The 26,345-nt window shown below is 42.5% G+C and overlaps 1 protein-coding gene across 1 annotated transcript in view; it reads right to left on the bottom strand.

Annotated features, from left to right (window-relative positions):
• LOC113138483 (whirlin-like) overlaps positions 1–26,345 on the bottom strand; it is a gene marked incomplete at its 5' end in the record, with an annotated part of 60,289 nt that overhangs the window by 2,832 nt on the left and 31,112 nt on the right. Inside the window, 3 exons of the mRNA XM_026320960.1 lie at positions 5,955–6,086; positions 18,216–18,391; positions 24,551–25,238. Of these exons, the coding sequence (XP_026176745.1) occupies positions 5,955–6,086; positions 18,216–18,391; positions 24,551–25,238 (996 nt within the window). The remainder of the gene's footprint in view (positions 1–5,954; positions 6,087–18,215; positions 18,392–24,550; positions 25,239–26,345) is intronic.

Genomic DNA, 26,345 nt, shown 5'->3' with positions numbered 1-26,345 from the left:
GAATATGCTTTTTTTGTATCATTTACTGTTTTACTAATCTTGTACTTCGGAGACTTACCAAAAATGTGCTTTTACTATGTTTCATCAATTACAGTACACTGCTAAAATTTATGTATGAAACAATATATTTATTTTTCACTTGGGAATACTTCAACTAACATTCATAAGTCATAGTTCTTTTTAGTTCCATCGTCAAAAGGACATTTGCCTCCATTGTCATACAGGAAGTTATCCATTTTAACTTTTGGGCTGCTTTCATACTTGACAGTTAGAAAGACTAGTCAGATGTTGAATGAAACAATGGCTGAGATGAGTCATTTATCCTTAGAGTCTGTGTGTGTGCATCTGTGTACGTACAATGTTACACAACCATTTGGCTCTCCTTCAATTAGGCAGCCTAACATAGCCATGGAGTTAATCAAGCCATCCATTCACTTGATCCCTCTTCTCCTTAGGACAAACATGATAACTGCCAAAATTGCCAGATTCAATTTAATCATTAATGTTAAACATGTTTAGGCCCTGTGTGCTGTGACATTCAGTTCAAAATTAGCAGCTAAAAAACATCACTGCATGTTAGGTAGACCAATAATAATGAATTTTGATTTGATTCTGAATGAGATGCTTTCTGTTGACTACTACCAAAACTGTGCCTATAAGCAAGGCAAGCAAGGCATTAACAGCAATCTGCTTCAATGCAACAGCTATTAGTGGCCAAGTTCAACACTAAGGTCATACAAGAGCTTTCTTTTATAAGACATAAAAACATTAAAATGTTATAAGCATCCAAACAGACATCAATTGTCATGCTATTACTTGACGTTTATGACATATGTCAAATGAATTAAAGAAAAAGAAAGATCATCCTGTGATTTGATGGCTAAGATGAGAATTTTTGTACATTTGACTGCAGAAGACTGTTACATAGAAGGGATGATGCAGGCTCATGCTGAAGAAAAGTTGGATCTAGTTCTTTTTTTCAATGCAACACAACAGCACAACAGAACATCATACTGTACAAGGTACACCGTGAGGAATGCTCAAATTTATGCAAACATCCTCTGATGCAGTGCAGCCATAGCCACGTGAGAGCCAATTGTAGGAGATTGTGACTAAGGATGCGAGTCGTACACCCGGTGGCCTAATTCTTATGTCAAACAGAATGCGACTTTCACAGTTGATAATAAAATTTCACTAACCTTTATTCTGCAATTTCTACTGCATGTCTGTGGTTTCTAATAAATAAAATACAATCAGTATAATATGTGGAATTACAGACATTAACTAGGCTAATAAATTTCTCACTGAACAGTTTCCATGAAGATAACATCACCCACTGCAACACAAACTAGGAGTCAACAGGACTTTGCACCACAAAGCAAACAACATCCCTACCTATACAGAGGCCAAGAGAAAGTAAGACAGCCCTCAAAACCTGTGGCTACCCTAAGTGGGCTTTCAACAAGGCAACATCCACATCAGGCAGAAAAACAAGACACACAGCTGAGCCTCAAGATCAACACCTGGTCGTTCCCTGTGTAGCAGGTGTTTCAGAGAGGCTTAAATGAATTTTTGGGAAACATCAGATGCCAGTTCATTTCAAACCCACCACCACACTGAAACAGAGACTGGTTCACCCTAAAGATCGGACACCAAAACAAGACAGGAGCGATGTAGTATATGCCGTCCAGTACAATGAAGAAAGCTCAGAACTCTAGACTGTAGAAACCAAACAACCACTCAGCAGGATGATGGCCCAGCACAGGAGGAGCAGCTCCTCAGGACCACAGTCAGCTGTGCACCTCCATTTAAAGAAAACAGGGAACTCATTTGAAGACAGTGCTGTACATATTTTGGACAGAGAAGATAAGTGATTTGAGGTGAGGGGTCAGAGAAGCTATATACAGTAGGTACGGAAGGTATTGGATGGTGAACGTTGGTGGACAGCCATTTTCAGGTCTCTCCAGAGATGCTCAATTGGGTTTAGGTCAGGGCTCTGGCTGGGCCAGTCAAGAACGGTCCCAGAGTTGTTCCGAAGCCACTCCTTTGTTATTTTAGCTGTGTGCTTAGGGTCATTGTCCTGTTGAAAGGTGAACCTTTGGCCCAGTCTGAGGTCCTGAGCACTCTGGAAGAGGTTTTCTTCCAGGATATCTCTGTACTTGGCCGCATTCATCTTTCCTTCAATTGCAACCAGTCGTCCTGTCCCTGCAGCTGAAAAACACCCCCACAACATGATGCTCCCACCACCATGTTTCACTGTAGGGATTGTATTGGGCAGGTGATGAGCAGTGCCTGGTTTTCTCCACACACACCGCTTAGAATTAACGCCAAAAAGTTCAATCTTGGTCTCATCAGACCAGAGATTCTTATTTCTCATAGTCTGGGAGCCCTTCATGTGCTTTTTGGCAAACTCTATGCGGGCTTTCATGTGTCTTGCACTGAGGAGAGGCTTCCGTCGGGCCACTCTGCCATAAAGCCCCGACTGGTGGAGGGCTGCAGTGATAGTTGACTTTGTGGAACTTTCTCCCATCTCCCTACTGCATCTCTGGAGCTCAGCCACAGTGATCTTTGGGTTCTTCTTTACCTCTCTCACCAAGGCTCTTCTCCCATGATTGCTCAGTTTGGCTGGACGGCCAGGTCTAGGAAGAGTTCTGGTCCCAAACTTTTTCCATTTGAGGATTATGGAGGCCACTGTGCTCTTAGGAACCTTGAGTGCTACAAAAATTCTTTTGTAACCTTGGCCAGATCTGTGCCTTGCCATAATTCTGCCTCTGAGCTCCTTGGGCAGTTCCTTCGACGTCATGATTCTCATTTGCTCTGACATGCACTGTGAGCTTATATAGACAGGTGTGTGCCTTTCCTAATCAAGTCCAATGAGTTTAATTAAACACAGCTGGACTCCAATGAAGGAGCAGAACCATCTCAAGGAGGATCAGAAGAAATGGACAGCATGTGAGTTAAATATGAGTGTCACTGCAAAGGGTCTGAATACTTATGACCATGTGATATTTCAGTTTTTCTTTTTTAATAAATTTGCAAAAAAATCTACATTTCTGTTTTTTTTCTGTCAAGATGGGGTGCTGAGTGTACATTAATGAGAAATAAAATGAACTTTTTTAATTTTGGCAAATGGCTGCAATGACACAAAGAGTGAAAAATTTAAAGGGGTCTGAATACTTTCCGTACCCACTGTATGTTCAAGTGAAAAAACTCTCCCTTAACAGGGGTGGAGGGCTCAGACATGACCTGTCTTCAATCTACCAGGCTGCCCTTTCATCTGTGCCCAGCAAATTAAGGAACACATCAAATATCTTCCAGGGAGGACACACTCTGCAGCCAGTTGGTGAATCAGATGGATCATGAGTTTACCATTAGATCCTAATGACCCTCACCTGAGCTTACTTCTATTGTTCACCTAACAAGCAACAATTACATGTAACTACTTGTTTAGGTAGTGCAATTATACTAACACGTGTCCATAAATGCACACTGATTTAACGGCAGTCTGACAAATGGTGACGTGAATAAACTGTCAAAACCCACACTGAATATTACTTACATCTTTAGTAACGCACAACAGACAAGTAACAAAGTTACATGCTAATAACTGAACCAGTTGTAACGTCTCTATCACTTTGAATTGTGCACCAGAGAAGGAAGAGCATGCGCACTTGCAACAAGAATGGCAGTCTGCTCTTAAAGAGACAGTGTGCTTTTTGGGAGAAGTAGGGATTTAGTACACCAATCACCATCATTTTGACTGTAACAGAAACTGAAGATTTGTTTAACTCTCCCATTCCATGAAGGGATTTTAAACAAAATGTAGGAAGAATTAACATAATAGTCTCTGGCTTCCCAGTTTTTTATGACATGTCTTTAACATGGGTGTGTCTAGAGGCCAATGAGATTGGCCACCCTAGTGGCCACCGCTAAAGCAGACCCTGTTCAGATTTGTAGCTGGTCAAGTCCATCAGCCCATACGGGCATATGCTGATCTACTGATTCAGCATCAGTTTGCCATTTCCAACTACTGCAGTCATACTAAACTGAGTCCATGACAATTTGATACCACATGCCATGCTGATATATTTACGCCATCTGTTATTGACTGGGTGCCTTTATCTCTTTATTGTATATAGTGATATTTCTGTGTAAAAATAAATATAAGAACTGCTGGACTGGAATCTGAATTTCCCCCGTGGTGGATAAATAAAAAGTATCCACCTATCTATCTATCTATCTATCTACCTATCTATCCAACAGCAAGGCAGCTGCACAGCAGCCAAGTGCGGGTGCCTGATAGCTTCCGATCTCAGAAGCTAAACAGGGCTGTGCTTGGTTAGTACTTGATTGGGAGACCAGCTTAGAAAACCAGGGGCCGCTAGCCTCAGACACTGAAGTTGCGTCAGGAAGGGCTTGCCAAATCGATTATGTGGATCAATTAATCTGCTGTGGCAACCCTGAATGGGAGCAGCCGAAAGGAAAAATAAAAATGCCATGCTACAACAGTGGTCGAGAGATTTCAGTCACAGATGGTGAAATGATTAGACAGACTCTATTGATCTGTATTGATCTACTGAAAACATGAAAACACAAAAACCAGTTCTACTTGTCATTGTGTACCGTCAACCTGTCCCTTACTCAGAGTTTTTAACTAAATTCCCTGACTTTCTGTCTGATTTAGTGCTTAGTTCAGATAAAGTCATTATAGTGGGAGATTTTAACATTCATCTAGATGTTGAAAATAATAGTCCCAGCACTGCATTTAATTCAATATTAGATTCAATTGGTTTCACTCAAAATGTTAATAAACCCACCCACTGTTTCAATCACTCCCTTGATCTTGTTCTGACCTATGGCATCGAAATTGAACATTTAATAGTTTTTCCCCCAAATCCTGTTTTGTCAGATCATTATTTAATAACTTTTGAATTTAAGATGATGGATCATGCAGCATTTGGAAGAAAATTCCACTACAGTTTTTCAGCACTGTAGCCAGGCTGACAAAAAGTCACAGCTCTGTTGAGCCCAGTGTTCCCTTAGCTCTCAGCAGTGATGACTTTTTGAGTATGTTTAGACTGCTTCTCTCCCATAAATCTCTCTGAATTCACGTCAGTTGTTGCTTCATCTACATCATCAACGTGTCTCTTAGACCCCATCCCAACTAGACTACTTAAAGACACCCTGCCATTAATTAACTCATCTTTGCAGTAATCAAACCCTTACTTAAAAAACCTAGTCTTGATCCAGGAGTCTTGGCTAATTATGAACATCTAATCTGTCTAATTCCTCTATCCACTCACCCCAACCGGTCGAGGCAGATGGCCGCTCAAACTGAGCCTGGTTCTGCTGGAGGTTTTTTCTTCTGTTAAAGGGAGTTTTTCCTCTCCACTGTTGCCAAGTGCTTGCTCATAAGGGATCGGTTGGGTATTTTGGTTTTTTGTAAAGTGCCTTGAGATGATTGTATTGTGATTTGGCACTACACAAATAAAACTGAATTGAATTGAAGTTAGCCTGCCAGCTACAGTAATTCAGCAAAAAGTCCTGTGAGGAGTCAGGACTTTACCAAGCAGAATCACGAAAATCACTGCGCAGGCACAAAAACTCCTTGAGGATGGATAGGGGTTTGGACAGGACAGTGCGGGTACTGCTGAGGTCATTGAGGCTGTAACTCAATTAATAATTAGGTGATGTTATTCAGCCATGTATTCTGCCAATATAAATAATGTCTGTTGTGGAAACTGCTTTGCTTTTTTATTAGACTGGACCTGGAAAATGTGAAAGGTGTCAGAAAAATATCAACAGTAGGATTTAGTTTTGGTGATTGATTTGGAATGCTGTCTGTGTAAAACAAACACCCGCTAATATAGCTAAACATAATTTTCAAATACAAGACACTGAAAGCAATAGTATAAAGCACAATGCTAGCAAACTTTACCATAGTGCTGTCTCACCTGAATGGTGACTATGCATGGCAACGGCTGATGTGTATTAGCTCCTCCCTCAATAGCAATGCCAAGTGTGTTGGCATTTTTCACCACTCGTACCGATGTAGCAGTAGATGCTGGGACTGGTGAGTCAATCTGCTGGAAGAGAAAGTGAAGACTATATTTTCATCCTTATTTTTTAACATTAACTGTTTTAACAACTGCCTCTTTAATCTATTTGACTTTTCATAGATTACCACATGGTTTTTTAGTTTTAGACTTGTATCCTAGATGTTGTAAGGCATCCTTGAAAAATAGGTTGCTTCCATCTATGGGATTCTATCTGATTAAATAAAATTAAGTAAAAATAAAAATTAATAAATCAAAAGTAACTGTGCCTTTGAGTGTAACTATTCAGATCCTTTGAAATTCACAGTGAGTTATTGAAAGGTTGATATTGACTTTGAATATTTGTCTTACACTCTGCAGATTATATCAGATGTCAATGTTATGGTGCAGGTACTACCTTTAAGCAATATATGTGTTTGTATGTTGAACATGAGATTTGCATTATTGCTGTTTGCCAAACATTTGAGTGTCTAAACTGTATGTCTGATGTGAGTGGGTCACTGCTCTTTAACTTTGAAGACAACCAAGAATAGAAGACTCAACTAAGCAATCAGCAGTGCCCATATGTCAAATGTCAGCCCCTGCAGAGGAATTAAGCATTTTCCCAGGAGAGCAACAAGTTAGACCAAGTTCACGTAAGATGGATGGCATCTATCTTTGGTTCTAAAAACACAAATACTGTGGTCTCAGAGTCATCAAGTTCAGAAAGCCAGTCAAGGATTTCCTCCAAGGCTTCCAGTAAAGAAGCAGATGCAGAAGCATTGAGGTCTATTATGAAGAGTACAAGGAGGGGCTAGGTCAGAGGTGGGCACTGAGGGCCACAGCCCTGCTTGTTTTCCAACTATCTCTGCCTCACCAATGCTGATTACCTGGATCAGGTGTTGTGCCAGTCACAAGCCGGAAGATACCAGCTGAACACACCTCATCCAGGTAATCAGCAGTGGGTAGTGCAGGGATAGTTAGAAAACAAGCAGAGTAGTGGCCCTGAACATGGGTTGCCCACCCCATGGATTGTCTACCCCTGGGCTAGGTAATGCATCTGGGCCTAGTTGGAATGAAGTTGACAACAGACCCCAGCTTAATCCTAAAGTAGAATAATTTCATCCTCAACAAACATGTCCTGAGATGCAAATGACTCAGGAGACAGCAAGCTTAGCCCAGGCATTAGTTAACTTTCTAAGTCTAAATCATTTGCCTATTCCAGAGCCAACAAATTTCAATGGCAATCCATTAAAATTCATTGACTGGAAACTGTCCTTTATGACACCCATTGATCGTAAGTTAATCCCAGCAAGTGAAAAGATGTTCTACTTGAAAACCTATCTTGGTGGAGAGGCCCGGAAGGCAGTAGAAGGATTCTTTTATAGAAACTCAGAGGATGCACATAAAGGAGCTTGGAAGGTTCTTGAAGAGCGGTATGGAAATCCCTTCATTGTTCAGAAAGCCTTTCATGAAAAACTCATGAGGTGGCCTAAGGTTGGCGGTAATGACACCCTGTCACTGCGAGAGTTCAGTGATTTTCTACAAGGTTGCATGGACGCCATCTCACACATAAAGGGTTTGGCCATTTTATATGATTGTGAGGAAAACTATAGATTACTCAAAATATTACCTGATTGGATTGTGCGAAAATGGAATAAAATTGTGGTGGAAGAGTTGGACTTGTCTGGGGACTATCCAAGTTTTAAGCAGTTTTTGGAGTTTTTGCAGAAACAATCGAAGATAGTGTGAGGATTTTACAACAGAACAAATGGTCACTAACTTAAACCAATGTGGGGGCTGAATGTTTGCTTGACCCTTTCATGGTATGTGGTTCTGTCTGTTTTATTGGTTTAGTGTTTTAGGGTAGAAGGTTGTAAATAACTGCCGCAATTTGTTTCTTTGATGGTAAGAAGACTGAAGATAGTACCTGAACAAACGTGGAGTCTGTTCAAGATTAGTCCACCCCTTTCTTGTCAAAATGTATATAAACTGGTCTTTTAACACAGACGGCAGAGGACATTCTGCAAGAACGTCCTCTCCGGGCCCGTGATTAAACTGAGATGATTCATCACACTTGTGGTTGTTTTCTGAGAATTAGCAACTCTCAAACTTAAAGAAATTTCTACCACAATTTGGCGACGAGGATGGGATGGACATGCCACTGACCAGCGCCTGTTCTGGACCGAAGGAACCACCGGTGGTAAAATTTAAAAATGAAGGGAAAGTTCCGCTCCGACAAACGGAGGGCTGGAATCCCGCCTGAGGTCACAACGAGTGGCGGACAGTGCTCCATTCATTTAATAAGTGAGTACAGTGTTATGAATCATTTCTTGTGTATGTCTGTTAAGTGTTGATTTATGTTTTTGGTATGTTTTTGGTCTGCGTCAAAATGAAAAACCCTAGGTGTGTGTGTTTGGTAATCACGTGATCTTTGTAATCCCTCCTGGTAATGAGACCAGTGAGTCTGAGGGACAGACGCCAGATGATGAAAAAATAATCCTAAAAAAACAAAAAAGACGAAAAAAAAAAAAGAAACAACGAGAAAACTCCACTGGCTGAGGATTACAAACGTAAGTCTTTCTTCGGGAAGCCATATGGTTTATTAAGGAAACGACCCGTACGTGGAAAACATAAAAAAATTAAGACAGTACTGAAGAAGTAAGCTATGATTGTTAATGAGAAGTACGATAATGTTGTTAATGTGAACTAAGCTGTTAAATGAGAAGTAAGCTATTGCTAATGAGAAGTACGCTATTGTCTATGAGGACTAAGATGTTATTGTCTATAAGAACCACCTTAGAATTTGTCCCATATCATGAACTGGGCATATGAATGAGGTGATAATGTCATAAGCTTTGTGGTGACTCCTTCAGTGTCTTGTATGCACAATGTGTGTACAATAAGGGTACGTTTCTCGGAACGAAAGTGTCATACAAACTACCTGGCTGAAGAAAGTTACCCAAAGTTAGTGTTTGTCTGATAAGTTTTCCCATACAATGAGATAGGAAGATCAGTGTGAATGAGAACTCTTGTGTGTGTGTTATAAGCCCAATGAAAGTGTAAGCACCAGCCCCAGTGCTAAATGATGGTAGATAAATGGGTTAAAAATGTGGTTATAGAATGTTGTTGAGAAGGAGAAGAGGAAGTGAAAGAAGGAAAACAAAGAAGGAAGAAATAAATTGGCACTCTTTTCAAGAGTTTAGAAAGGGAGGCAGAAATAGAAGTAAGAAAAAACTGCTGCAGAATTAAGGGTAAAGTTAGAGAAGTGATGTTGAGGAGAATAAGAAGGTAAAATTGAAATGTAGGGTGAGAAAGTAGAAGTTATGTGTTACAGGTTCGTCAAACTCCGATGGGGACACATCAGACCCACAACACAACACCAGCGGGATCACAACAATTCACCGCTACGATGGACACCTTGGATGAAGCTGTGCGGACTGCAATTCCTCTGAGAGTCTGCTGGTTTCAGATTCATGATACTGGACAAAAGGGGGGTGAGTGAGTCACCCACTGATTATTGCACCCGCATGGTAACTGTATTCGCTGCACACTCCGGATAATGCAGCATACAGTCACCTGTGGAAAACTGCATTAATAAATGTCTCAACCTGGCCCAAGGAGCTGCGTCATGATGTCATGTGTTGGCTGGGAAACAAAGACTGAAAAATGTATGGACACATGTCTTACACGCAGAAAGGAACCGAGAGGAGTCAGACATGGACCGGGTAAAAAAATAAAATTCTCCACTCACCAGCAGGAAACTACACAACCTCGCAGAAGGAGCCTGCAATCTCGACAGAACAATGCAAGGAGATGTCAGGGAAATCAAGGATTTGTTCAGAATCAGCTTCAAAAAAGGACAGTTTCACACTTTAAAGGACATGGACACATATCCTATAACTGAATCAACAAAGACTGATGAAATACAATTGAATGATTGGACCTCAGGAAACCCATATGATGACAGTGCTATAGAAATACCCTGACTAATAATGTAATGTTTTTTTCCCTCTGATTGGTAATTATAATTGTGTTGACACTTTGTGTCAAAAGGGGGGAATGTGAGGATTTTACAACAGAACAAATGGTCACTAACTTAAACCAATGTGGGGGCTGAATGTTTGCTTGACCCTTTCATGGTATGTGGTTCTGTCTGTTTTATTGGTTTAGTGTTTTAGGGTAGAAGGTTGTAAATAACTGCCAACAATTTGTTTCTTTGATGGTAAGAAGACTGAAGATAGTACCTGAACAAACGTGGAGTCTGTTCAAGATTAGTCCACCCCTTTCTTGTCAAAATGTATATAAACTGGTCTTTTAACACAGACGGCAGAGGACATTCTGCAAGGACGTCCTCTCCGGGCCCGTGATTAAACTGAGATGATTCATCACACTTGTGGTTGTTTTCTGAGAATTAGCAACTCTCAAACTTAAAGAAATTTCTACCACAATTGCTTGTAACCCTGTCACCTCTTCACTTTTGATGGGCTCTAGAGTTTCAGATGAGAGATATGCCAAAGGCGTTCAAGTTAAGGGTGCAACACAAAGGAGATCAGAAGTCCAACAAATGTCACCATGCTGTGTTTGCAAGAGTGAAACGCACAACATTGCTAAATGGCCCATCTTTGCTGCTAAATCCACAGATGACAAAATGTCTCTCATTGGGAGAACCACCTCTGCTTTGGATGTTTGCGGAAGGGGCACATCACTAAAGACTGCAAAAGACAACACACTTGTGGTGTATGTGGCCTGTCCCACCCAACCTGCTTACATGAAGAGCGAGATAGAGACAATGTTAGGACACGAGAATCAGATTCTACTTCTGTTGTAGAACATACCAGTCAGGAAACACAAAGGATTACGTCTCATGCCCTAACACAACATGCTTCTGCTACCTCTAGCAATGTTCCTGTCCTTATCGCAGCTGCAGAGGAGCCACAAAATGAAATCCTCGCATATGCTCTATTGGACACACAGAGCGATTCGACTTTTATTTTAACCCTCTGGGGTCTGAGGGGGTTTTTGGGGCCTGGACAAATTTTGACATGTCCTGACATTTGTGCTTTTTTCAGTGTCTTTTAAACATATTAATGTCTAAAGTCTAATAACACTGTAATCAGCACAAAATTGGCTACAATAATATGTGAGCAGCAAGTTTATACATTATTGTGTTTTTGAGAAAAAAGTGTTTATGCATGGTTAGTGAAAAACTACAATTTTTTACTCACTGAAATAAGACCATAAAACACAAACAGAACATTGGTTCACAAGACTTTGGAGACCAGCATGTTGTAGGCTAAAGTGTTTACTTCAGAGTGCTGTGAATGTCATCTTGTTCACACATTCACAGTAAACAATACACTGATTTAAATTTTCTAAGACACTTTTTGTCCAGAAAGGCCATATGCAAGAGGGTGTGTCTGAGGATGAATAGTCATGTGATTTACCTGAGAACACAAAAGAAGCACTGAACGTCCAGACAAAGGCGCGCATAATGAGCCTTTCAGTCAATGTAGATGGGACGGATTAGTGCTGTACAATACAACACAATGAGGAGCCAAACGATCCTCATTTGAGTTAAAATCAGTGTTTTTACTCTGAGGACAAGCTAAACTATTTGTCTCTGTGTGCAATGTAAGGAGCGCCGCTTCACCTGCGTAACGCGCCATCATCCAAACGCACCGAAAAAGTGAGTAAATTCTATGATGAAGTTTGATATTTTGTGTCATTTCTCGGGGGTGTGCACATATTTACCTGGTTCACCTGAGATTATTTACATGTGAACAGTGGACAGTGTACAAGGCGGGACCGCATTACCTGTAATGAGGTGAGACAGGAAAAAACGGACTTCTCCTTACGTTCATACGGATTAAATAAAAAGTGATGATTTGTTTTCGACTTGAATTGTTTCACTCAAAAGAAAACATTTCAAGCTTTCTAGCCATATAATTCTTATTTTTATGAGCCAAGTATTCGCTGAGATTCGGGTTGTTTTATTTACGCGTCTGTGAAAAGAAATGGCAGAGACAGAAAAGTCCGAGAGCGCACCCTGTCGGCTTTCTTTATTTAAAAAAAGCACAAGGTTTTGTTGTTATTATGATGGTATACCACTAAAACTAGACCCTTTACAGATTTGAATGATATGCTTCTTTTATCTGTACGATCAGAATTGACGGAGTAATTTAAGTTTGTTTCGGCCTTATCAGAAAAAGATGCGTCAAAACGCGCCGGCGCGTGCGTCGACCCCAGAGGGTTAAAAGACTTTCTTGATGAGCTACATGTAAGCAGTGAAGTTGAGACTTAGCACTATGACGGCTACTGATACTCTCACTACAAGTTACAAGATCAGAGGTCTAAGGATCAGAGTACTCCAAAGTCAGAAGCACATTCCACAAGCCTACACTTGCGTTTTATTCCCGTGGACAAGGCTTACACCCCAACTAGAAAGTCAGCATTGCAATGGCCTCACCTCAAGCACATAGCCCATGAGTTGCCTCCTCTCCAGAACTGTGACATAGGGTTGTTGATTGGATACGACTGTCCTTCAGCTTTGGCTCCTTTGGAGGTTGTTACCGACAATGAAAACAAGCCCTTTGCACAGAAAACAAGCCCCGGATAGAGCATCATAGGCCTTTGTAATCCTCATCTAAATAGGCAAGGTAACCAAAGCTTTGTTCATAGGTAGCAGTGAAGAAAATGTTAGTCCCATCTGCAAGTGATGTCCTTCAGGTATTAGAGTCAGACGTCAATGAGAAGAATCATGTCTCAAGAAGACATCTGGTTTATACACTTTCTTAGTGATAACATTCAGCATAAAAATGATGGACATTAACAGCTGCCACTTCCCTTCAAGAGTAGCAGCTCTCCTCCAACGCCTAATAACAAAAGGCTTTCCCTTGCATGATTACAACATCTAAAGAAAAAGCTGAAGAACAACCAACAGTATTATGAGAGTTACAAAGACTTCATGGAGGAAATGTTTAACAAGGGAGAAGCAGAGCCAGCCCCTACACTGTCTGAAGAAGAAATAGCATGGTACATACCACACCACGGGGTTTATCACCCTCAAAGTTGAGGGTGGTGTATATTTCCTTCACAAAATTCTATGGCATTTCATTTAATGACACACTGTTTACTGGACCCGACTTGATTAACTCCTTGGTGGGAGTCCTTTGCCCCTTCAGGAGAGAGACTGTTGGTGTGACATGTGACATCGAAAAGATGTTCCATCAATTCTTCGTGCCCCCTGACGAAAGAAATTAGTTGAGATTTTATGATGGGAGAACGGAGATTTGGGAAGAGAACCACGAGAATACAGAATGGTCATACACATCTTCATCTCCTGGGTGTGATAATTTTGACATTAAGTATTTGGCAGAACAATACAGCTTCATCACTCATCAAGAAAAACTTCTACATGAATGATGGCTTGATGTCTGTCCGTTCGATTCAGAAAGCTAAAGAGCTAATCATTGAGGCCCAAGCATTGTGCAAACGTGGAGGTTTACACCTTCATAAGTTCAGCTCAAATGAAGAGGAAATCTTACATTGTGTAGATCCATCAGAATGGGCAATACCCACCAAATCGCTCAACCTTAATCCTGAAGCAACAGGGTCTGTTCTTGGCATTCAGTGGGCTGTGAAAGACAATACGTTTAGATTCGATATCAATCCAAAAGACCACCCTTCAACTTGTCGTGGAATCCTGTCTGTCACTTTTTCCTTATATGACCCTCTTGGGTTTGTGTCCCCTGTCCTTCAGAAAGGAAAAATAATTCTGCAGGAACTGTGCCGTAGAAACATTGGTTGGGATGATCCCCTTCCTGAGGACCTCATGCCACAGTGGGAGAAGTGGAAGAGTAGTCTTCTGGAGCTGAAGTATTTCAGCATTCCAAGATGTTACCCTCCACCATCCTTTGGTACCATCATTAGGACAGAGCTGTACCACTTCTCAGATGCAAGCAATCTGGGGTATGGTGCATGTTCTTACACTGCAGTCTAGTAATGACCACGGCTAGAGATGCACCAACAAAAATTCAAAGTATTCCAAGATTGGAATTGTCTGCAGCTGTAGTTTCTCCCAGACTCTCAAGTTGTGCTGGCATAAGTCAAAAATGAAGCAACAAGATTTCATGTGCTTGTTGCAAATCGTGTAGAATTAATCAGGGAAATCACGGATGTAAAATTCGTCAGTGGTATTATGTCAGCACTTCTGAGAATCCAGATGACCTCGCCTCCAGGGGCCTTTATGCCTTGGACATATCCTCAACATTCTGGGTGTCAGGACCCAAGTTCCTATAGGAACGAGAAGTGCATTCAACACCTCACCTTTCAAATAACTTACTTGTTGGTGATCCTGAGGTCAAATTAACCCAAACCTTCACAACTAAAAGCAGTGATGATTTGAATTTGATTGAATTTGCTTTGCGTCAACGCAGAAATATCCTAATGATATTGTCACTTTGGAGGAATGTGAAAGGGCCTCTGAGGCTGTGATTAAGCTTGTCCAACAGCAAGCCTTCTCCCAAGAGATTAGGGTGATTCAAGGAAGAAATGTTCTTCAGACCTCAAGTGCACCTTTTCCCCTCGACCCCATCATGAAGGGAGGTCTTCTTCGTGTAGGAAGTAGATTGAAACAGTCACCTCTGAGTGAAGAGATAAATTTGGTTCCTCCCACTCTGAGAGTCCTCTAAGTATCGGATTAATTTGGATTTTTGTTTATATGAATCAACCAATTTAAGGACTCTACGATATCCAATCTGAAGGTACGGTACATTTTGATTCCTCTAAAGATAATAGTAGAATTGCATTATGCACTCACTTAGGTCCCTGAAGAATCAAACAAAACAGGCCTTACCTGTGTTGTTTTTGTGTCGAAAGGAACTTACCTTGATTTCATTAGTGTCCTCAGAAAGAAGCGACGTATATAGAAGTACAAGGCTTCCCTGCGCATCCTGGCTGAAATGTACAAGAGATTGTCTTCCCCTTGAGTATCCTATGCTAAGCTGCCATTGATATACAGTGGGTACAGAAAGTATTCAGACCCCTTTAAATTTTTCACACTTTGTGACATTGCAGCCATTTGCCAAAATCAAAAAAGTTCATTTTATTTCTCATTAATGTACACTCAGCACCCCATCTTGACAGAAAAAAACAGAAATGTAGAAATTTTTGCAAATTTATTAAAAAAGAAAAACTGAAATATCACATGGTCATAAGTATTCAGACCCTGTGCTCAGTATTGAGTAGAAGCACCCTTTTGAGCTAGTACAGCCATGAGTCTTCTTGGGAATGATGCAACAAGTTTTTCACACCTGGATTTGGGGATCCTCTGCCATTCTTCCTTGCAGATCCTTTCCAGTTCTGTCAGGTTGGATGGTGAACGTTGGTGGACAGCCATTTTCAGGTCTCTCCAGAGATGCTCAATTGGGTTTAGGTCAGGGCTCTGGCTGGGCCAGTCAAGAACGGTCACAGAGTTGTTCCGAAGCCACTCCTTTGTTATTTTAGCTGTGTGCTTAGGGTCATTGTCCTGTTGAAAGGTGAACCTTCGGCCCAGTCTGAGGTCCTGAGCACTCTGGAAGAGGTTTTCTTCCAGGATATCTCTGTACTTGGCCACATTCATCTTTCCTTCAATTGCAACCAGTCGTCCTGTCCCTGTAGTTGAAAAACACCCCCATAACATGATGCTCCCACCACAATGTTTCACTGTAGGGATTCTATTGGGCAGGTGACGAGCAGTGCCTGGTTTTCTCCACACACACCGCTTAGAATTAACGCCAAAAAGTTCAATCTTGGTCTCATCAGACCAGAGATTCTTATTTCTCATAGTCTGGGAGTCCTTCATCTGTTTATCGGCAAACTCTATGCGGGCTTTCATGTGTCTTGCACTGAGGAGAGGCTTCCGTTGGGCCACTCTGCCATAAAGCGCCGACTGGTGGAGGGCTGCAGTGATAATTGACTTTGTGGAACTTTCTCCCATCTCCCTACTGCATCTCTGGAGCTCAACCACAGTGATCTTTGGGTTCTTCTTTACCTCTCTCACCAAGGCTCTTCTCCCACGATTGCTCAGTTTGGCTGGACGGCCAGGTCTAGGAAGAGTTCTGGTCATCCCAAACTTTTTCCATTTGAGGATTATGGAGGCCACTGTGCTCTTAGGAACCTTGAGTGCTGCAGAAATTCTTTTGTAACCTTGGCCAGATCTGTGCCTTGCCACAATTCTGTCTCTGAGCTCCTTGGGCAGTTCCTTCGACCTCATGATTCTCATTTGCTCTGGCATGCACTGTGAGCTGTAAGGTCTTATATAGACAGGTGTGTGCCTTTCCTAATCAAGTCTAATGTGTTTAATTAAACACAGCTGGACTCCAATGAAGGAGCAGAACCATCTCAAGGAGGATCAGAGGAAATGGACAGCATGTGAGTTAAATATGAATGTCACTGCAAAGGGTCTGAATACTTATGACCATGTGATATTTCAGTTTTTCTTTTGTAATAAATTTGCAAAAAAATCTACATTTCTGGTTTTTTCTGTCAAGATGGGGTGCTGAGTGTACATTAATGAGAAATAAAATTAACTTTATGATTTTGGCAAATGGCTGCAATGACACAAAGAGTGAAAAATTTAAAGGGGTCTGAATACCTTCTGTACCCACTGTATCTCTCCATGTGGAATTAACATGGGCTTCCTGGACACTTAACCTGTCTTCCACACAGAGTAAATCTGAACTCTTCAATTCACTGCTAACAGTCCCACTGTGCTGACCTGGTTACTCTTCCCTTGTTTTCTCTTCTCAGTAAGCATCTCTTTTCCAGTCACCTGCCCTATGAAGGAGAGGCCTACCAGGGAAGAGGTTTACCAAGATAAAATACTCATAGCCTACAAATACAATATTTCAACTCCAATAAAAGACTGTTACACCTTTATTCAGGATGCAAATAAATAATTTTGGTTGCACCAAACGTAACATTCATAAAGGAAGTGGAATCAACAGTATTCCAGAGAGCTGAAATCACAAACTGTTAAATAATTAGGTTTTACACAGAAATACACTTTGGGAGAGGACAGTGTGAACTTGTTAAAACCCTCTGGGGTCGACGCACGCGCCGGCGCGTTTTGACGCATCTTTTTCTGATAAGGCCGAAACAAACTTAAATTTCTCCGTCAATTCTGATCGTACAGATAAAAGAAGTATATCATTCAAATCTGTAAAGGGTCTACTTTTAGTGGTATACAATCATAATAACAACAAAACGTTGTGCTTTTTTTAAATAAAGAAAGTCGACAGGGTGCACTCTCAGACTTTTCTGTCTCTGCCATTTCTCTTCACAGACAACCAGAATCTCAGCGAATACTTGGCTCATAAAAATAAGAATTATATGGCTAGAAAGCTTGAAATGTTTTCTTTTAAGTGAAACAATTCAAGTCGAAAACAAATCATCACTTTTTATTTAATCCATATGAACGTAAGGAGAAGTCCGTTTTTTCCTGTCTCACCTCATTACAGGTAATGCGGTCCCACCTTGTAGACTGTCCACTGTTCACATGTAAATAATCTCAGGTGAACCAGGTAAATATGTGCACACCCCCGAGAAATGACATAAAACGTCAAAATCATAGAATTTACTCACTTTTTCTGCGCCTTTGGATGATGGCGCGTCACAGAGGTGAAGAAGCGCTTCTTGTATTCCACACAGAGGCATATGGCCTTTTTGGACAAAAAGTGTCTTAGAAAATTTAAATCAGTGTATTGTTTACTGTGAATGTGTGAATAAGATGACATTCACAGCACTCTGAAGTAAACACTTTAGCCTACAACATGCAGGTCTCCAAAGTCTTGTGAACCAATGTTCTGTTTGTGTTTTATGGTCTTATTTCAGTAAGTAAAAAAATTGTAGTTTTGCACTAACCATGCATAAACACTTTTTTCTCAAAAACACAATAATGTATAAACTTGCTGCTCACATATTATTGTAGCCAATTTTGTGCTGATTACAGTGTTATCAGACTTTAGACATTAATATGTTTAAAAGACACTGAAAACGCACAAATGTCAGGACATGTCAAAATTTGTCCAGGCCCCCAAAACCCCCTCAGACCCCAGAGGGTTAAAAATAATTTATGTGCAACATGGTGAGTGAACTGACTTTTTGAAGTGGTTATTTATGACAACATGAAGCCCTTACTTGTCTGGTGGACCGTGAAGGAGGTGCATGGGCTCCTGACTGTTCCAGATTGCTTTGTTGGGCCTTGCCTGGTCGAGGGCTGCCATCCTTACTGAGGCCTCCTGCGTCAGCTATATCCACCCCGCTGTCTTCACTCAGAGTTTGGCCACTGTCTGACAGCTGGGACAGGGTGGCCCCTGGATAAGACAATATTAATATACAAAATAGCTTTAAATACAGCAACATGGGTATTGTCTATACTCAGATAGTGGCTTTTATTTACCTCAGCTGCAGACACAACCTTTATGTGAGAAACAGGCTTCATATCTAATAGCCTCTCTATCTATTATCAGGTTTTATCATATTTTGATTGAATCATTTTTTAAATGTTTGTATCATACTATTTTTAGATCTCCTCTCATTCCTATTGATGCTCTTCACTGTACTGTAAATGCAAATTCAATTTCTATATTAATCTAGTACCTTAATGACAATATTATTCAATTCAATTCAATTCAATTTTATTTGTATAGCGCCAAATCACAATACAAATCATCTCAAGGCACTTTACAAAAACTAAAACTATTATGCACAAATGAATTACATTACACAGTATTGCCAGTATTGCACAGTAAAGCCAATACGTTTGACTGTTGTCTTACTGTCTGTGATGCTGTACAATGTGAATTTGTTAGCTTGTTGTACTCAAAAAAAAAACAAAAAAACAAGGCATTTACTCAAGCAAAGTGATAATACAACCATTAGAGACAATACTCAATTTCAATTATATTATATTATATTATAGTTTATTCATCTGATGGCCACTATTATAGTTTATTCATCTGATGGCCACACCATCCTGCAAGTGCACAATCCCCTCAGATCTAGCAAAGTAAGCAGAGCTGGGCCCTGGTTAGACCATGTGCCGTCAGACTCACACATGCCAGTGCGGTCATAGTGCCGGTCCCAACCCTGAGTAAATGAAAGGTTTGCATTAGGAAGGGCAACCGATGAATTGTTTATTCATCTACATAATCACACAATTAACATCAGTTAATTTTCTTTTCTGGGCTGCTAAGGGACAAAGCATTAACTTGGGCCCCTGCTGAATTTGCCATTCGGCCAATGGAGGATCAGACATTTGATAATTTTTTGACTGTTTTTTGCCAGATTTTTGATCATCTTGACCACTCTGGAACAGCGGTGAAATGACTGCTAGCTCGCCGCCAGGGGAACAGACAGGTAGAGGACAATGCTGTAGAATTTAACACCCTAGCAACTGTAGCCAACTGGGGGACAAGGAACTGAGAGGGCTTTATGTGCAAGGACTTAATGGGGATCTCAAAGACTTGTTAGTAGGACGGTGGGAGGAGCCATCCCTTAGTTCTCTTGTGTCCCCCACAGTAACGCTGGATAACCAACTGTGGGAGCGACGGAGGGAGAGAGACGAGGAGATTGGGACTCGACGCAGATGCACCACCACCCACAGCACGGAGACCGGTTCTTAGTCCCTCCCTACTTCCGCCTCCAACCTTGCCAAAGCAGAGGAGCCCATGCAGCTGGGTCATGCCAGGTTAACTCCCAACGGCAGCGACGCCTGCGACAGGGTTGTTGCCTGTATTGCGGTGATGAGGGTCACATAATCTCTGCTTGCCCCAGTTGTCCGAGTAACCTAAAAGCTCGGGCTCGCCAGTAGGTCTGGGGATACTGGTGAGCCAGCTTAAGGCCCACACACAGAGTTCACAATTCCAATTGTCAGCTGTAATTTTGGTAGGACTCCGAACTCATTCACTCTCTGCCCTAATTGACTCAGGAGCCAATAATTTTTTAGACGCCAAATTGGCACACCAGTTAGGCCTTACACTGCGACCCTTAGCTGTTCTGATTTGGGCGGACGCATTGGATGGGTGGTTATTAGCGCAGATAACACACACCACTGAGAGGTACTTTCTCTGTTCCTCTCGGGCAAGCACAGATAGGAGATTAGTTTTAAAATCATCTCCTTGCCAGTTTCCCCACTTGTTTTAGGGCACCCCTGGCTAGCTCTGCACAACCCCCAGAACGATTGGGCTCAGAGCAAGATAACGAGGTGGAGTACCTACTGCCATGCCACCTGTTTATGCTCCGCACTTTCTCCTGCTAAACCCACTAATTCTGTGCCTGAATCTCCACCAGATCTCTCAAACGTTCCCAAGTGCTACCACGACCTGGCAGAGGTTTTTAGTAAGGACAGGGCAATTTCTCTCCTACCACACCGGCCCTACAATTGTGCCATTGACTTTCTCCCTTGCCATTTAGCAGACCATATAGCCTGTCACGCCCAGAGAGAGAGTCAATGGAGAAGTATATCCAGGATTCCCTAGCAGCAGGTCTAATTCGACCACCTTCCTCCCCACTCGGCTCTGGATTTTTCTTCGTTCAGAAGAAAGATCAGACCCTGCCTCCTTGCATAGACTTTCGCAAGGTAAACGACGTTACGGTAAAGAACCGCTACCCCCTGCTGCTGCTCTCATCGGCTTTTGAAGCCTTGCAGGGAGCAGCGGTTTTAACCAAATTAGACCTATGGAACGCTTGCCATCTGGTCCAAATGAGGGAGGGAGATGAGTGGAAAACCGCATTTAAGACCCCGCTAGGCCATATCTAGTTATGCCTTTCGGGCTAACCAATGCCCCGGCTGTGTTCCAGGCCCTGATTAACGATGTGCTCAGGGATTTCCTGCATCAATTCATTTTCGTGTACCTGGACAACATCCTGATCTTTTCATGCACCCAGGCAGAACACACCCATCACGTGCATCTAGTTCTCCAGCGCCCTCTAGAGAATCGTCTTTTCATCAAAGCCATGAAGTGCGATTTCCACTGTTCAGAGGTCACCTTCCTAGGCTTTATTATCGAGGCCGGTAAGCTCCGGCCCAATCCCGATAAAATCAAAATGGTGGCTGACTGGCCAACCCAATAGCTGGTGGGGGTTCCAAAGCTTTTTGGGCTTTGCCAATTTTTACCGTCGGTTCATCCAAAACTATAGCACACTGGCGCAGCCCCTCACCCACCTCACCTCAGTCAAGATCCCTTTCCACTGGACGCCACAAGCTGAGGAGGTTTTCAACAATCTTAAACAATGTTTCACTGCAGTCCCCATTTTAGTTCAGCCTGACCCCCGTCGACAATTCATCTTAGAGGTGGACACCTCAGATGTCAGGGTTGTAGCCATCCTCTCCCAACGGTCAGAGGAGGACAATAAGATGCACCCTTGTGCCTTTTTCTCCAAGCGGTTGACACCTGCGGAACAGAACTATGATGTTGGTAATTGGGAGCTGCTGGCAATTAACCCTCTGGGGTCGACGCACGCGCTGGTGCGTTTTGACGCATCTTTTTCTGATAAGGCCGAAACACACTTGAGGAATGGAGGCATTGCTTGGAGGGGGCGGACCAACCATTCCTGGTCTGGACAGACCACAAGAACATTGAGTACCTTCACTTGGCCAAGTGACTGAATTCTCATCAAGTGCGGTGGGCGCTTCTGTTCAGCTGCTTTAACTTTTCGGTCACCTACCGGCCTGGTTCCCGTAATCAGAAACCCGACGCCCTCTCACGCCAGTTCCCACACTCACCTGTAGAGGCCACTGCCAAAACTATATTGCCTGCACATAGGGTTATAGCAGCTATAACCTGGGATGTGGAGGTCCAGGTTCGGGAGGCACAGGGTCAGGAACCTGATCCGGGAGGGGGTCCACATAACTACCTTTTTGTACCTACTTCTCTGAGTCTGTAGATCTTGCAGTGGGCCCACAGCTCCAGGGTCGCTTGCCATCTGGGGGTTACATGAACCCGCAACATCCTGAGATGGCAGATCTGGTGGCCAGCGATGGATGCCGATGTGCGGAGGTTTGTCGCGACCTGCACAGTCTGCGCCCAGGGCAAGGTTTTTCATCACCCGGTGGCCTGGTTCACCCTCTGCCGGTACCATATGGTCACATATCGCCATGGATTTCGTTACCGGTCTCCCTCTTTTGGAAGGTAACAGCACCATACTCACCATCATGGACCGTTTCTCTAAGACAGTGCATTTTGTACCTCTAAACTCCCAACAGCACTAGAGACACCCAAGCTCCTTACGGAACATGTGTTCCGTCTTCACGGGATTCCCCAGGACATCATCACAGACAGAGGAGCCCAGTTTACCTCGAGGGTCTGGAGGTCGTTCTGCAAAGCGTTAGGGGTCTCGGTGAGCCTATCCTCTGGCTTTCATCCACAGTCAAATGGAGAGGGTGAAAGGGCGAACCAGGAACTGGAGGAAGCTCTAAGCTGTTTGACCGCCACCAGCCCCACCTCCTGGAGTTCCACTCTTCCCTGGGTTGAATATGCCCACAATTCACAGCTGTGCTCTGCCATCGGGGTGACCCCCTTCGAGGCCTCGATCGGCTACTTGCCGCCGCTCCTCCCAGGAGACGGATGTCGCCATTCCCTCAGTTCAGTACCATCTCTGGCGCTGCAGACAGGCTTGGGTCTAGACTCAGGCAGCTCTTCGTCGCTCTTTGGCTCAGAACAAGCGTCTGGCAGACCGACGTTGGACTCCAGCACCGGATTATCAGGTCAGCCATTCGGTCTGGCTGTCAACACAAAACATTCCTCTCCACACGGACGCCAAGAAGTTGGCTCCGCGGTTCATTGGTCTGTTCTGGATCTCTCACCTGGTCAACCCTGTGGTTGTCCGCCTGGTCCTGCCCTCCTCCATGAAGGTACACCCAGTTTTCCACATCTCCCAGCTGAAGCTGGTCTCCTCCAGTGATCTGCAGGCTCTGTCCTCATTCAGATCGCCAGTTTGTCAATCTACCTGCACGGTAGTATCTAACCTTTGGCTCTCCTCAGCTCGAGTTCTCTAAACTAATTGAGGGATAATCTTTTCTCAGGTCGCCAGCTCTGTCTTCGCCACCCGTTTCTCCTACGGACAATCATCTTCGCTCTTCACCAGTGAGCTGTTTGGACACGCCATCCCGCTCCAGCTCTGCGGCTTCGAGAACCATCTTCGCTGCGGGGATTTCGACGCTGCTCGCCAAACCCCAGAATAATTATTAATAAACTCTGTGTTATTTGGTATCTGCGTGTGGGTTCTCATATCTTCAGACACACACACTGCATGACAGAAACCTGATAACACAAAGCAGTTAGCCAGACTTCAGGCGTGTCTAAAGGACATAAAGGCCTGGATGACCAGTAACTTATTCCTTTTAAATTCAGAGAAAACAGAAGTTATTGTATTTGGGCCTAAAAACCTCAGAAATTGCTTTTCTCACAATATAGCTACTTTAGATGGCATAGCCCTGGCCTCCAGCACTACTGTGAAAAACCTTGGAGTTATTTTTGACCAGGATATGTCCTTTAACTCAAACATAAAACAAATCTCTAGAACTTCTTCTTTCACTCTTTCACTTCTTTCACATATCTCAAAACCTGAAGAAATGAAAACAAAATCATCTGCATTGCATGACCCTTTCAAGAAAATCAGTTTTCAGTATGTAGCTTGTCAGTCAATAGGAAGTGTTTTATAGAGAAATAACCACACACCAGTCATTCATGCAATATTGCATCCTGTCTCAAAATTATGCTGAAAAAATAGTTCGTGCATTTGTTACCTCAAGGCTAGATAACTGTAACTCATTACTATCTGGATGTCCCAGTATCTCCATAAAAAGCCTCCAGTTAATCCAGAATGCTGCAGCCAGAGTCCTGACAGCAACTAGCAGATCATATTTCTCCTATATTATCTTCTCTTCATTGGCTCCCTGTAAAATCCAGAATAGAATTTAAAATCCTTCTTCTCACATACAAATCCCTTCATGATCAAGCTCATTCATACTTTAAAGACCTCATAGTATCATATTATCCCAATAGAGCACTTTGAGTGCAAGTCTACTTGTGGTGAGATATGCTTATTGTAAAATATATATATTTATTATTACTGAGAAAACAGCTGACCTTGTACTCATCACAACGGAGCCTTTCTCTTGGCCCCCAAATAAATACCTTAGGAAAAGTATGACCAGAGAGAGTGTTTTTTATTCTAGGTATAATTCTCCCCTGTAAAGAAGTTAATCTTGTATGTTAAGGAATGAGATGCATTTCTGTACTGGGGACAACACAGCCACATACACAGTCTACAGTTTAGTAGATACATCTAGTTAAAACTAGAAAATAAATCCTTCTTCATGAAGGTGATGATGTTCAGTTTGTGTTAAATGTAAAGGTCTGTGTACTGCATTATACTTAGAGGAGACATTCGTATTAGCCTGCTTTTGTTTTAGCTAGGTGTACCTTAAAAACTGCAGACTGAATGTACACAGACAAAGACTTGTATACCTCTTGGTCTAGAGTCTGCAGATAGCCGGATCATATCTGTTACGATAACTTTCTGGGTGTGGGCGGGCGAGCATGTCCGGTCAGGGATACAGGGAGGAGCAGCTGGTGTGATGAGAGAGGGGCAGGAAGAGGGACAAGGTGAAGAATGGCGTGATGGATGAGGGGATGACATGGGAGATGCTGCTTTGGAAGAAGATACAGACTTTGACAAGATGGAGGACTTCTCATAGGAGCTGGATCTGGAAGAGAGCTTGACTGATGTCTCTGGCCTAGCAGAACTGGAGGAGTCCTGGTGGTGCAGGAAGCCTGGACAAGTATGGTGTCCTGAACTGGCCCTATTGTAATGGGCAGGATGGTGGTGGAAATGATGATGGAAGTGATGATGTTTGGGTTGTTCGGAGTCAGAGACCTGGAACGAATTCTGACAAGTGTGATGGAGTGCATTGAGGGAAGTGTGGTGGCTGGCTCCAGTGCAGGTGTAGTGGGCAGAGACAGGAGCGGGTTGGTGGATGGTGGGGGGGGATTTGAGTGATTTGTGGAGGCAGTCTTGGAGTAGCTGGGTGGGGCCAGTGAAAAGCAGGCTGGAGCCAGGCTGCACAAGCTGGGCTGAAGGCTTTCGGCTCCTGGACTGCCTGCTCTGTGCCTGGAAAGAAGCAGCCCTGAAGAGTGGAGGAGATTCACCTGAAACCTGTCAGTGAAAAGAAGGCAACAGTATACATGAATCCTCCATAACCAGCACCTCTCTTTGAATACTTAATAAAAAATAAAAAGCCTTTGGTTACAGTATGCATTAGTCCTGGTTGATTTGGTGACACCTGTGGTTGCTAAAAAATTAACAATGATAAAATGAGAATTTTATTAATGATTTGGTATAAAGATACCAAAAAAAGACTTAAGGATCAACTTAAAAAGGGCGAGTTCACCCATATTATTAAAAAAAAGCCAAATTGTAATGTACGATGGAAAGACATATCTCAAAACCTGAAGAAATGAAAACAAAATCATCTGCATTGCATGAACCTTTCAAGAAAATCAATTTTCAGTATGTAGCTTGTCAGTCAATAGGAAGTGTTTTATAGAGAAATAACCACACACCAGTCATTCATGCAATATTGCCAAAATTAGGAACATCCGATCACAAAATTATGCTGAAAAAATAGTCCATGCATTTGTTACTTCAAGGCTGGATTACTGTAACTCATTACTATCAGGATGTCCCAGTATCTCCATAAAAAGCCTCCACTTAATCCAGAATGTTGAAGCCAGAGACCTGACAGAAACTAGCAAGAGAGATCATATTTCTCTTATATTAGCCTCTCTTCATTGGCTCCCTGTAAAATCCAGAATAGAATTTAAAATCCTTCTCCACACATACAAATCCCTTCATGATCAAGCTCCTTCATACCTTAAAGACCTCATAATACCATATTATCCCAATAGAGCACTTCACTCTCAGAGTGCAGGTCTACTTGTGGTTCCCAGAGTTTCCAAAGGTAGAATGGGAGGCAGAGCCTTTAGCTATCAAGCTCCTCTCCTGTGGAACCAGCTCACAGTCTGGGTTCAGGCGGCAGACACTCTCTGTACTTTTAAGGCTAGACTTAAAACCTTCCGTTTTGTCAAAGCTTATAGTTAAGGCAGACTTTTTTGTAAAGTGCCTTGAGATGATTGTATTGTGATTTGGCCTTATACAAATAAATTGAAGTGAATTGAATTTAATTAAAATCATACATCCATGAGCTTTCCCTCCCAGGCCTACCATGGCAATGTTAAGTTTGGTTAATTTCTGGAATTTTCT

This window comes from Mastacembelus armatus, chromosome 9 (genome assembly GCF_900324485.2).
Source record: "Mastacembelus armatus chromosome 9, fMasArm1.2, whole genome shotgun sequence".
Taxonomy (NCBI): Eukaryota; Metazoa; Chordata; class Actinopteri; order Synbranchiformes; family Mastacembelidae; genus Mastacembelus; species Mastacembelus armatus.
This window is presented reverse-complemented; position numbering and strand designations above follow the sequence as displayed.